General features: G+C 38.7%; 1 protein-coding gene across 1 annotated transcript; it reads left to right on the forward strand.

Annotated features, from left to right (window-relative positions):
- Positions 1-1,323: 1,323 nt before the first annotated feature.
- On the forward strand, positions 1,324-10,486 carry LOC590059 (serine-threonine kinase receptor-associated protein). Its single transcript, XM_030987778.1, has 8 exons — positions 1,324-1,408; positions 2,914-3,044; positions 4,094-4,229; positions 5,281-5,362; positions 5,924-6,096; positions 7,133-7,270; positions 8,600-8,736; positions 9,918-10,486. The coding sequence occupies exons 2-8, from the start codon at positions 2,924-2,926 to the stop codon at positions 10,145-10,147; spliced, it is 1,017 nt and encodes a 338-aa protein (XP_030843638.1). The 5' UTR covers positions 1,324-1,408; positions 2,914-2,923; the 3' UTR covers positions 10,148-10,486.
- Positions 10,487-14,466: the final 3,980 nt, after the last annotated feature.

The following is a 14,466-nucleotide window of genomic DNA, read 5'->3' on the forward strand; positions in this document are numbered from 1 at the left end:
AATTTTCGCAACGACTCAGCCAGCCGCTGAATAAGCGGGGGGGGGGGTAAGAGGACATGGCGTCCCAAAAAATCGCAACGACTCAACCAGCCGCTGAATAAGCGGGGGGGGGGGGGGGGGTTCCCCCCAAAAAGACACAAAACATACACATTAAAACAATTCAACGGGGGTTAGCCCCGCCCCCCCCCCCTGTGTACGCGCCTGGGTTTACCACATAATATCCACATAAACTGACATACTAAACTCAGAGTACCACATATTTACCACAGTGGTATATGTATTGAAATATGTGTTAACTCTGTGGTCACAGTATTGTCACAGTGTGGGGTTCAGATCATGTGGTTTACCACATAGTCGTACATATTTAACACAGAGTGACACATTATACCACAGTGTGGTACGGAACTGTGTGTAAACTCTGTGTTCACAGTATTGTCACAGTGTGGGGTTCAAATCATGTGGTTTACCACATAGTCGTACATTTTTAATACAGAGTGACACATGTTTACCACTAAAAACAAAAAAGAAAAGCAGCTAGTAAAGGAATAATAATAATAATGTTTTCATCGTCTAATTGCTCCAGTGTGGAATGTTCTTCAAAATCCACAAGAACATGGTGAACATCCCACTTACACCTGGTATTCACCCAGTCTTGCACCAGAGAGAGCTACGTGGACACACCACACACCCATTTATTTTTCACCAGCTTCCCTGCAGAGTGGACTGCTATAAGTACAGTTTTTTCCCCCGAGTTATTCCCATATGGAACAGACTCCCAGCAGTAGCTGTAACATCTAGCTCGATTGCTGGTTTTCAGACCTCCGCAGTCCCGTCCATCATAGCCATGATGGGCATGCCCACCTGGGCCGTGTAGGGAGGGAAGCCATGAAGCCGACATTAATGTTCTCACCAGATGCACCCTACTTCTTCGTACTCTCCAGTTTACATGTCTTCTTCTGCACAATGTCTGGCTTCTTTTACTTGCACGCATCACGCACTCACACACTACCACTATTACTCCACCCTGGACAGCTGTCAACGTAGCTTTTTGGGTGCAACAAATTCAAGATTCAAGATTCTATGGCTCATTTAGTCTATAAATTCCCACTAGTTTTGGCTATTGAAATGCCCATTAGTCTATATTATTCATATATACAATAATAATTTAGTCATAAATAATAATAATAATGATTTAATGAATTAACCTTATTTGCATGGGAGAAATAGGCATTAGCCAAACTGGGGATTAGAACATTTTTTTTTTTTTAACATGTATTAATAACTTAACTTCACCATACTTTTCGCGTGTTAGCGTGCTAGCTAGCTATAATTGATCGATAATTTCAACTCTTTCTGAGGTGACATCTGCCCAAATTTTGCTACAAATCAGGGTTATTCTTCTCATTTAGTAAGCCGAATTTCAAATTAAATAAGGTGAAAAATCAAATGTTGATGCTATGAATTGTAAATGGCTTAAAGGGATTTATTTGACTGTTTCTGGATGACGGTAAACTACGATTAATTTAGGTCGTATCGTCTGTACAGTCCCACGCTATTGTATATTTGTGTTGTTTAGCTGTGGCGGGCCGCGTCTTTTTTTTAACCTAACCTTGCCGGCGCTTGTTCAGAAACCTATCCAAAATTTGACCCGTAACTCCGGCGTGGGGATGCCCTACTAAAACATCCCCAAAATGAAGTAAATATTCATGAAATGTCCAAATAAAGATCATGAGTTAAAATTTGTTATGTCTAAAAAAGTTAGACTAGATTCTACTTCTACATGTTCTAAGTCTAGATTCTAGATCTAGATCTATCTAGACTGTAGACAGCAATAACCATCTGATTTGGGTCATTTCTTTAATAAAACTGACATTTGTTGTCATTCCCCAATACAGATGGCAACCCAGAGATCTTGTACCGTGGGGGTAGCTATAGCCAACAATGGCAGCTTTTTGTGTCAAAACATTTTCTCCCCGATTTTCTTTATTTAGATCTAATTTTCTGATTTCTAAATCAGATGTAAATTAGGTCGGTATGTCATTTGTCCTAATTACAGTTATCAAAATTTGATAACTTAATATTAAATGTATAATTTACGGACTTACTTATATGAATTATCCAATTTGTATTTCCGAACTGTGAAACGGTACGTTCATGCATTCGAAATATTACCCGGCGGCCGATATATTTCCGGGTCCACCTACCAAAACATAGCCAAATGGCCAATCAGAGCACTCGTTTCGTGGGAGTTCGTTGGTCAAGCTGGGCCGACTCGTACGTAGCTACGGTAGCTATTGGACGTTCGAAAAGAAAAAAATGAATATTCATCAACTAAAACCAAGACGGATAATGTTGACGACGAGACTTTCTCGGATTAATAATTAATTTAGGATCTAAATGAGCAAGCTATCGTAAGTCAAATAAGCTATATATATGTTATTTTTAATTTGTGTTGTAATTCCAGCAGTTATGAGGATGTAAAGAGTGAAAATCTCGTTGCATATCTCATTCATCGCGGTCCGGTCGAACCGAACCATTTGTTCCGTACAGTGCCTCACAGAAAGAGGTCCCCAGACTTCAGTCTCTGTAATCGGAGGTCTAGTGGAGCCAGACGTAGCCTCAGTGGAACAACCGACGATTAGAGAGACTGAAGTTTTCGGTCTAGATCTATCTACCTGTTTCGTATCAATTTTCATGATATTTTTGGAGTATTTTTCGGAAAAATATTGATAGGGTCTATTACAAGTCTAGAACTAGAGGTCTAGATCTATACACTTTTTCACAGGTTTCACTGCAAACCGCTGCACAATACAAGTACATACTGATAGTGGGTTGCGGGCGGGCGCGCGCCTGTGTAAAGTTATCTACCGTAATAAGGATCTGAGACATTACGTTTACATTATTTTCTTTCAGACCAATCACCATGTCTATCGCAGCTCGTCAGACAGCGATCAGCTGTCCAGGCCACACCCGACCTGTCGTTGACCTCTCCTTCAGCGAGATCACACTCGAGCATGGCTACTTCATGATCAGTGCTTGTAAAGGTGAGTCTGAAGCCTGGGGAGTGTTTCACAAAGACTAAGATTGACTTTAAGTTGGACTTAACTATGGGGCCATTCATGCCACTAGTTCCTCTAACCATTCTTGGCATTGGTTTCTCAAGGGAGGTATAAATTGTGGTCACAAATCCACAGAATTTACATTTGTTGAAAGTTCATTATTTGAGGAAAAAATATTATCTTAAAATAATTGAGAAACCATTGGTGACAGCAACCAGTGGCATGAATGGCCTGCCATAGTTAAGTCCAACTAAAAGTCGATCTTAGTCTTTGTGAAACACTCCCCGGTTCTCAGAAGACTGGTGAGGCCGGGATAAAATGCCCTTATTGCCTTTTCAAGCAGTTGAAAATACATCGAGGGTTCAGTGACACAAAGACGTACAGTAACTCCATATTTTGCCAAAATTAGTATTTGATATCAAAATGTTCAGAAAAATGTAGGCTTTTCAGGAAACACAAAAACTTAAATACACCCAACACCCCATTGAAGCCAATGGCTAGTGAAACATAGACTTACATGAAACTCCTTATGGCCCAAGTGCTCAGTGACACATAAACTACTTTTCTCAAAATGGAGTTGCGTCTTTATGTCACTGACCCCTCGACATGTACTATTTATGTTCAGGGCATTTGAATCACTCTCAAAAGAATATGTGGTGTAATCGAAAGCTTTGCTCACATCTTTCTTCACCATGGAAGCCTTCAAAGATTTATGTACTGTAAGTTAAAGCCCCTCTGCATGTTGGGAGCCCCAAATTTGCCAAAAAATTAATGGCAAAATTTCACTTAAATTGTATCATAATGTGAAAGAGGATGTCATTTAAGACACTCTTCTACACTAAGCAAGATCCATATTGCTGACAGATGCATCAGGACTTGCTGCAGACAGAAATACCTGTCATACCATCACCATACAGAAGCCATCACAAGGCCCCTTGCCTGCGTGGACGGCATAAGTCAAGTCTACCCTTATTCTTTGGGGTTAGTCCCACTTTAATCGATTAACTAATTAATTATGTTTATCACTATTTCAGATGGCCAGCCGATGCTAAGGCAAGGTGAGACTGGGGATTGGATTGGAACCTTTAGTGGCCACAAGGGGGCGGTGTGGGGTGCGGCTCTGAATAGAGAAGCTAAACTGGCCGCGACAGCTGCTGCTGACTTCTCTGCGTAAGTAGTAATGCTCCAATGGTGTTTTGTGACAATCTGGGGGGTGTTTCACAAAGATCCGAAGTCAAACTTAACTCTAAGTTGGACTTAAAGTTTAAACATTATGGAGAGCCATTTGAAGCCTTGAAAATGAAATATTCAAAAGCAAAAATTCAGGTGTTTTAGACTTTTCATAAATTCCACATCATTTGAATAAACTTTTGATGCCTTTTAAAATAACTTTTACAAAATATTTTTAAAGATGCTAACCTCTTTTTATAATTGTTAAGTCCAACTTAGAGATAAGTTCAACTTATGATCTTTGTGAAACACCTCCAAGGTTAGAAAAAGAAGATGAGGTAACAAATATTTCTTAACGTTAGAATTCAAATGCAAGGGGAACATGTCCTTTTACATACCGAAATATACTCCGGACCCCCATTTAATCTTCCTCCTTTTTGGGGAATTTCCCTGTCTCATCCCTAGTGCAGATTGAGTGAAATAACTTTGTTCACCTCCATACCCGTACCTGGGTTAGTTCATATGGATGGTGGTGGTTATTTTACCTGCCTGCTAAGAAAGCATAAATGCTTGTAAGTAAAGCCTCGGTCACAAATGCCATTACGAACTGCTACGAACGCCGTACAAACGATTTTCAAACAATGGAAATTGGGGAAGACAATGGAAAAACAGGGAGATTCGTACGAATTATCGTTCGTACGAACCTTTGTGACTGTAGCATAAGCAACCAGACTGAAGGATTTTGTGTGTATCATTGGTGTATGGGGTCATGTACATGAGTAAGGGAGGAAATTATTATTATTTTCAACTTAAAAACCCCTCAAACCCCGATTTGTAGCAGGGTATAGCTGGAGAGTCTCTGAATGAGCTAATCTGGAAATAGTAAGTCATTTAAATCCTCCTTAAGTTAATTTGGTGTTCCTTTTACACCCTTGCGGTTCATTTACATATTGAATTTACACCAAGAAACTTTTTTTGAGGCTTGTTAGATCAGGCTCATATGTACATCACTCTTTTCTTTTTTCTTTTTTCTTTTCCTTCCACCATACAGTAAAGTATGGGATGCCGTTTCTGGTGAAGCCCTGCACGACTTCTCTCACAAACACATAGTCAAATCTGTGGATTTCTCATCAGTAAGTTTAATAGCTGATCCTTATTTTTTAAATTCTTTTATAAACATTGCATGTTACTTTGTTTGAGCAGGCATTATTAAGGATAATCTTACTTTGTGTTTTTGAAAAAGAAATACATTGAAAGTCAAGACCAATTTGTATTCTTGCATTATTCTTAAATGTGGCAGGCCGTTCATGCCACTGTTTGCTCTCACATTTACTGGCATTGGTCTCTCATGGGACTTACAAATCATGGTCACAAATGTACAGAATTTATATTTTTTGATAATTCAAGATCGTAATGGTGAGAGCAAACAGTGGCATGAACAGCCTGCCATAGTTAAGTCCAATTTAAAGTCGATCTTACTCTTTGTGAAACACGTCTAGGTGTGTCATGTTTCATTTTGACAGACATTAGTGCTATACCCACTATTATAATTATTATTATTTCTATTATTATTATTATTATAAAATGGAAAAAATGCAAACATCCATAGCTGTAGAAACGTTTGAACAAGTCTACTGGAAGAGGCATGTACATGTATATCTTCATTATAATTTTCTTTGCCGTTGGTGTCATAGGATAGCTGTAAGCTTTTGACAGCAAGCAACGAGAAGCTCTTGAGGATATTCGACCTGAACGCCCCTGAGGCAGACCCAGTTGTATTCAGTGGACACGAAGACAACATCAAACACGCCCGCTTCCTCCCTGACGGAAGGTCAATCGTGAGCTGCTCCGATGACAAAACTCTCAGGTTTGTTCTTGTTAATCGTAAAATTTAAAAGATAAAGTTGAGTTCTGGTCATGCGATTGCATTGTGAAAGAAACAGTGTGGAATCAATCAGAAAAGGTTGATCATGTATTGTAGCATATAAGTATTGGGGTGTACTGCAAGGTTCTGGAATCATCAACATGATAAGAAATTCGGCCCATTCTTGGTAAAGTTACAAGCACTGTACACAGAAAGATGTATATGGGACTATACACGAACATGTACATGTAGGTCAAATGTTAAAGTTTACCTGCAAGATTCTCTTTGCGACAAATAACCTAGCAGCCATTCTTTATGGTCACCCAATGCATGCCCATAAATGCATTCAGAGGACCTGCATATGTTATAGTGATGTAACTTCAAAGATTTTTTTAGGTTAAATGCAGTTTCTTAACCTCAAGACTCTAATGAATAGTAACCTTCCGTACATTCTTCTGGGCCTTGTCCCATAAAACGTTGCGATGGATACAAATTAATCGCATCTCATGGCTCTTAAGTTCACAGTTGCGATTAATTCCAAGTTGTGATTGATTTGAATCAACAGTTTTTAGGGTTGACAACTTCTGATTTGGAAAGCTTTAGATTTGGAAATTTCAGAGAGCTGTTACTCGTCTGACCGACGTTAAAATACCCAGGCCTTATAAAAACCCGCTTTTTTTTCTTCTTCCCGATTTCAATTTTGTTATTTAAAAAAAAAAAAAAAATTAGCAAGATTTTTTTTCCTTCCCTTTCCTGATTTTCCCGATTTTTTCCCAATTTTCTCACTCGAAAGAGGGGAATTTTGCTAGATGCCATTTTCCCCTGTGAATCCTCTTCTTTCTTTTTTACTCAAGGGGGCATGGTTTAGTGCTCACTATCACCCCTGAATACCATATAATTGATATTATTGCAAACGATGTCTCATAATCTATCTGTCGATACAATGTATGTATAATTGATCCATTTTTTTGTTCATTTCCGACAGGGTCTTTAACTTTAGGCTTTCATTGTTATATTCTTTCCTTTTTTTACTCTCCAGGATATGGGACATAGCGTCCAACTCCGAGGTTAGAAAGATTCCTCTCAGTTCTAGCAGTTCCAGCTTAGACTTGGTCAGTGATGGCTCTACGCTGGTCGTTACTCACGGCAAAAACATATCTTTCTACAGCGCAGACAGGTAAAGAGATTCAAACCCATTGGCCCAAATTCATCAAGGAGGTTTGTCAACAAACCTAGGTTTACGTGCCCTTCGACGCGTTTCAAACCAAGGTTTGTACAAACATTGGTTTAAAACGTGTCAAAACGCGTCATCTGACAAACCTTGTTTTCAAAAAGCGTCGAAACGCGCCGTATGACAAACCTTGGTTTGAAAAAGTGTCAAAACACGTCATATGACAAACCTTGGTTTGAAATGCGTCGAAACGCTTCACATCACGCTCATTAACCCAGGTTTGTCGACAAACCTCCTTTGTAAATTTGGGCCATTATGTGCATGATAAATACTGCGCAGACAGGTAAATTCAGACAAGAAAAGTAGTCTTTATAGTCAGGTGGTCTTTGTGTACAGGTTCTTTTTATATATACATGTATATGAAACCTGTGTATATAAAGACCACTCAATGGAAGCATGAAAAGTGATCTGAGGCAGGTGGTCTTTGAGTACAGGTTATTTATACATACAGTGAAACATGTATATGAAGGCTGTTCAATTCAGACAAGAAAAGTAGTTTTTATAGTCTGATCTGATGTCTTTATGTACAGTTTTTTTTTTTTATACAGTGAAACCTGTATATAACGACCACTCAAGGGAAACATGAAAAGTGATCTTTATAGGCAGGTGGTCTTTATGTACAGGTTCTTTTTATGTGAGTCAAAAAAAAGTTTACACCTAGAAATTTGCTAATTATTTTAAAAATCATCTATGAACAGTAAATTATTATACATTTTATGAAAGAGTATTTTAACCTATATCATTTGGTATCATTTTTGTGTGGTATGTGTTCACGCTTGAATGAACAGGAGGCATTGTTTACGAGAGTGTAAAAAATCAACTTGCACCAAAGTGATGCCTACAGTATGTGATATATTGGGATTAAATTAAAGTGAGAGAATGAAATGAATGTATCAAATGAGATGCATATTACATGTGCTTTTGCAGAAGCAAAGTCGCACACACATGCGCACAAAATGTTCATTGATATTTTGATACTCGATATTTGATATGTGTGACATGATTAATTTTGTTAGGGATGTTATTTGGATCTGCAATGACCAAATTAATACCCAAACCCCAATTGTTTTATTCAAACATCATATAAGCAACTTTGACATACATGTTTGAAAAATATAGTACTCAAGAGGGCAACATCAAAGGTGACCGGCCAGAAAAGTATAAGGTTTTGATCCTCGCAGTCGATATCACGTGACCCGCTGTGGACCAATCACATCTTGGTATCTGTCTAAGCTATCTAATGTATTTCTATACTGCTTTCATTTTTCAACCTAGATTTGAGGAGATCAAGAAATACAGCACAGAGACGGCTATGTACTCTGCATCGCTCAGTCCTGATAAGAAGACGTTTGTTTCTGGAGGGGAAGACTTTAAGATCTACCGGTTCTCATATGAAGATGGCAAAGAAGAAGGTGAGCACACAGAATTTATTGTGATTCTTGATCTCCCAAACAATGACAGCAGTCTAGCTATTAAATGAGGGGTCATCACTCTCTGGGGGCTCGTACCCCCCCCCCCCCCCCCCTACCCACCTCCTAGAGATTTGATGCCTAGTTTAACACTGCTCCACAATTTTATATGTGGTTTCCCCCACCCCTACCCTAGAAATGTTGCATCAAGTTTAAAACTGCTTCCCAATGGTTAATGCCTCCCCCAAGAAAAGCATTGACCTCCTTATGAGCACTCTCTCCTTCCACTGAAAAAGTGTGGCTACACCACAGTCCGCCCCCCCCCCCACCCTTATTTGGTCATGCAAGAAATATACAGTCTGGAAGGGAAGACTTCTATTTTGTCAGGATTTTCATATGAGCTGGGCAAGGAAGAAAGTTAGTACACTGCATCACCTCCCCCTCCCTCTCTAGGTGCAGACACGAAATCATGTGTTTTGATGGGTAGAGACTTAAAATGTTACAGGTTCTCATAAATGTATGAAGATGTTATAAAGGAGAAAGATTGGCCCTTTTTTTTGTTTCTGTTATCTCCATGCCCCCCCCCCCCCCTCCCCTAGTTAAAAAATAACACATAATGGTCCTATCCCCATACCGGCCAACTCAGGTACCCACACTGTATAAGCATTGATTGGAATATTTCGATATTCCAAAATGCACATTGTTTTTCTTTATAGCTATGTTTCTTCTCAAAACAATATACCAATGTTTAATTTGATGCTACTCCACAACGCTTTTCCTTAACGATTGAAAAAACTGTATGTTTACAGGCGGCACATAAAGATAAAGTTGAGTTCTGGTCATGCGATAGCATTGTGAAAGAAACGTTGTGGAATTGATCAGAAAATGTTGATAAGCATTAGTGTGTACTGCAAAGTTCTGGAATCATCAAAATGATAAGAAATTTGCCCATTCTTGGTAAAGTTACAAGCACTGTACACAGAAAGAAGAAAGATGTATATGGGATGCCACAACGTGTGGTTCAAACATCTGTCCCAATTTTTATGATGTTACATGCCATATTAAGAATATGAAGTCATTTGAAGAGCCACCTCTTCCCAGAACTCAACCCTCTCTTTAAAATACACTTGATTCAATAATACTTGTTAACTCTTGCTCTTTTATATTCTCCACACTTCTCCCAGCTTCGTACAAGGGTCACTTTGGTCCCGTCCACTGCGTGCGTTTCTCGCCCGATGGTGAGATGTACGCCAGCGGCTCGGAGGACGGCACGCTGCGACTCTGGCAGACCAACATCGGCAAGACCTACGGTCTCTGGAAGTGGATCGATGACAGCGAAGCGGAAGGCGTGCCCGTGTGTAATGTCGCAAATGAGGCTATGTCGCCCCCAACGGTTGTCAAGGCCGAGAGCTAACTGATCGTCTCCATGCCGATTTAGTTGATGTCCTATACAGTCAAACCTGTCTATAGCAACCGCCCAAGGGAAATACAAAAAATGGTCTTTGAAGACAGGTGGTCTTTGTAAACAGGTTCCCGTAGTACACATTTCAATGAGAAACCACTTTCAAGGGAAACAAAAAATGTGGTCTTCGTAAACAAAGGGTCACGAAAGCAGGTTTGACTGTATAAATCGCATGGCGTAAGCTTTTCGTTGCAGCGTAGAAGGTCTGCTGATGATACATCCCTCCAAGAGCGCTTTGAACATTATGGTTTTGTGGCATTTGATAAAACTGAGGAACAAGAGACAACCAGAGGGAACTGGCCGTGTCTATCATTTTCAAGTGAATCCAGTTATATCGAGGGGTCAGTGACACAAAGATGTAAATCCATTTTGGCCATTTTGAGAAAAAGGGGTTTTAGTTTCACTGAGCACTTGGGCCTTTATTAAGGAGTTAAGTCTATGTTTCACCAGCCATTGACTTTCAATGGGGTGTTGGGTGGAGTTAAGTCTTTTTTTCTTTGGAAAGCCCACATTTTTCTGAACATTTTGATATCAAATACTCATTTTGGCAAAATATTGAGTTACGTCTTTGTGTCACTGAACCCTCGATATGTTGAAGTTGATGGAGAGAAAGAGAGGAGTCGTATTTCTAAGGAAACATTACCAACATTGTCTAAATTATTTCATTATTTGGTCAAGCGTGTTATCCTGTATGCTGGCAGCATTGTGAATTACCAGTACTCCAGAAATTCCACTGCTGGCCAAAGCGAAAGAATCAAAATATATATTTGTGTTTCAACACCTGTGAGCTTCAAAAGCTTGCTTTTATTTGACTTATCAACGTAAAACCCATTTCGATTTCTAATCAGTGTAATATTTTAAGACATATGCATTCTACCACCCGTTGTTACGTTGCTCATAACAATTTCTGCTTGTGAATGTCCACTTGTATTTCTAAGTATTTCTATTGAAGTCAATGTGACAAGCACGTTATCACATGATTTTATTTACGTACAGGTACAGTATGTGCTTTTTTTGTACTTAAGCTCAGCTGCAAGCCAGCGTTTCAATGTCTAAAACAGACTGAGGAATTTATTTATTTGTGTATGTCCTACGTGAAACTGGAATACTATTGTTCAGGAAATAGTCTGTACTATACTAGGCATTGACGATACTGATAGAATGCATTTCATGATATACCTTTGTATGTACATGTAAATTTATTTTACCAATGTAAATGTAAATTTATTTACTGATGTACGTGAAATTCTTCTTTTACCAAAGGAATGCTACAGGGAAAAAAAGTGACTCTGTCATACTTTTTAATTTTGTCTGTTACCCCCCAAAAATCTGATTGCCAATACAATCTGCAACCAATATGCTGCACTGCATACAGGCACCCAGATTCTCAGTATGGACCCCCTTCCAAAAAAGTTTGTGTGGAATCATTAATTGTTAATTGTTCTGCCATGTGTGAAGGTGTGCAAAGACAAATGAATGTACAGCACCAGTATGTATTTTGGTCCCACCACCTCCCCCCCACAAAAAAAAAAAAATAGGCAAAAAGTAATGATAATTGTAATACCATTCCATATAATTAACATAATCTAGGGAAGGGATTATGCACTATGGAATTGGCAACTCAAATTGCTGTTTAAAACTTTTAATTGCTATTTTTCAAAAATTGTGTAAAGTATTGAAAAATAAAATTGTCTTTTACTGTTACAAGTTTGTTCCAGAGAGATGCCAGCTCTTTATTGTCACTATGAATGTGCATTAAAAAGTTATTCAATATTGATATGTTATAAAGAAACAGACTTGATTTTTTGTTTTACCCGACTGCTGAGAAAGCATGTGTGTGCTTGTATAAAGTAAGCAACCAGGGGCCGGAAGGGGCTTCAAGTCCTCTCTGAGGGGCTTGGGAATCGGGATTAATGCCTTACCAAAGGGCGCTAGAGCAGTGACTTGGTTTCAAACCCAGGCCCTTCCAGTTACCAGACCACTGCTCTACCACTGAGCCATCGCACCTCCTCGATGCTCTTTTACTTTTAATTTTACTTCATTTATTCTTGTTTTTTCATTTTTTCCCCCTTTATTTATTCATCATTTATTTGTTTATTTATTTATACATTCATTTATTAATTTTAATATTTATTCATTCATTTCTCATTCTCTTACGCATTTTCTTCTTCCCTTCGTCTATCCATATATACCCCTCCTTTCTATCTCTCTTCCTCAGTCTCACACATACCCATTTCTCTCTCACATATACCCCCATTTCTCTCTCTCTCTCATATACCCCCTTGTCGCTCTCTCTCACATATACCCCCTTTTCGCTCTCTCTCTCATATACCCCCTTTTCGCTCTCTCTCACATATACCCCCTTTTCGCTCTCTCTCACATATACCCCTTTTCTCTCTTTCTCACATATACACCCTTCTCTCTCTCTCTCTCTCTCTCTATCTCTTGTTTCACACATACCCCCCCCCCCCCCCACAATAAAAAATAAGTACAAAAACAACTCTCTTTCTCACTTTAACCCCCTTCTCTCTCTCTCCTTTTCTTCCTCTTTCCTTGTGCAACTTTCTTCCTTACCCAGCCTAGATACCTTTTCTTCATTGAAAAGTTAAGTATAACCATACACCGACAGGGGCAATAAAACATCACTTAAAGAAACCTTTATATCATAGATTCGTAAATCAGCAATATATTCAAACTGCTATAATATATGCACATAACAATAAAAAAAGCAGATCCCAATATACAGAGCAATAAATCAATCAATCTCAAGTACTAGTCAAGCATTTCTGATAAAAATGTCTGACTTTTACAAACTTGATAAACATTAGTCTATATACATGTGCGTTTCAAACAAAGTTTTCATCAATGGCGCCAAGCTATAGAAAGGGAGAGAGAGAGTATATGCCAATGGTTACATAAATCAATAAATCTCAAAAAGTACTCGAGCGTTTCTGACAAAAATGTGTTACATTTAAAGACTTGATAATATCATTAATCTATACATGTGTTTTCAATGGCACCAAGCTATAGAAAGGGAGAGAGAGAGAGAGAGAGAGAGTATATGCTAATAAACCCTAAATCAACCAATCTATCAAGTACTCAACAAGCGTTTCTGATAAAAATGTTCAACGTTAAAGACTTGGTAAACCATTTATCTAAACATGCATTTCAAACAAAGTTTTCCTCAATGGCACCAAGCTCTAAAAAGGGAGAGAGAGAGCCTGGCTCTGTCGGTGTCAGCTTAAGTACAGAGCCTATGCAGTATGAAGTAAGCCTAGTCTCACAGTGCAGACACTGTTACGCACAGCGACGGACGAGGGGTTGGGCCTGCAAGCAAGGTGAGCCCTGCTATAAACAGCTCGAATATTGTTAATGTCCATCTATTGATAACCATGTTTGCACTCGCCTCAAAACTATTTGTTGCCATTTCAAATGGAAGTGGTTCAAGATAGTATCCCTTTAAACGGGCACATTCTACAAAACAAATTTGTTTTTTAACATGAAAACAAACAAATTTTAATAGGTACTGGTAGCTGTTAATAGCAAAATGTAGTGGCAAGAAAAAAAGAAATGTCAGGAATGCAGAAGGATAGGGTAATAGTTTGAGATGTCTGTTATTTAATGAGGGACTGCACTACTAGGCCCTCTACATAGCAAACAATGCCGAAGCAGTACCTGTTGGTCCCCCATGATCCCCTTTCTCTTATGTTAATTGAGAGCTGATTTGATGAGATAACCACGTATCAGTGACCATGCAGGGAGGTTTAATCCCTCCTAGCCATACTGGTGCAGACAGGCTATAAAAGTTGTTTTTTGGGGGACGTTGTATCTGAATGAAAGTTTAGGAAACTTTAACCCTCATCAAGATAGTACTTGTATCAATACCAGCTCCATTTCCTAATTTTTTGTTTCTCCCTCTGTGTGACAAACCAATGATTTTCAACCAATTACGCATTCTTGCGATGGACTTGCTTTTTGTGTTGCTACATTTCGCTATTAAAGCTACCTAAATGAAAGAAACAAATAGACAATACAAAAGATTTCAATACATGTTAATTCTGACCATTAGTCAATCTTTTGCAACAACCCACAGAACTAACAAGAAAATACACAAAATCTAAATATGTTACACTTAGTATCATCAACTTGTTACCGTTTTTGTATATATATATATACAAGACAACAATAATTGTATATTGTGTACATGTCATGTATTTAAGTCATTGCATATAAAGTGTGTGATTTAAACAAAAAGTCTCATCAGGAAAATA

The sequence above is a fragment of the Strongylocentrotus purpuratus genome, unplaced genomic scaffold, assembly GCF_000002235.5.
Source record: "Strongylocentrotus purpuratus isolate Spur 01 unplaced genomic scaffold, Spur_5.0 spur5_scaffold_17, whole genome shotgun sequence".
NCBI lineage: Eukaryota > Metazoa > Echinodermata > Echinoidea > Camarodonta > Strongylocentrotidae > Strongylocentrotus > Strongylocentrotus purpuratus.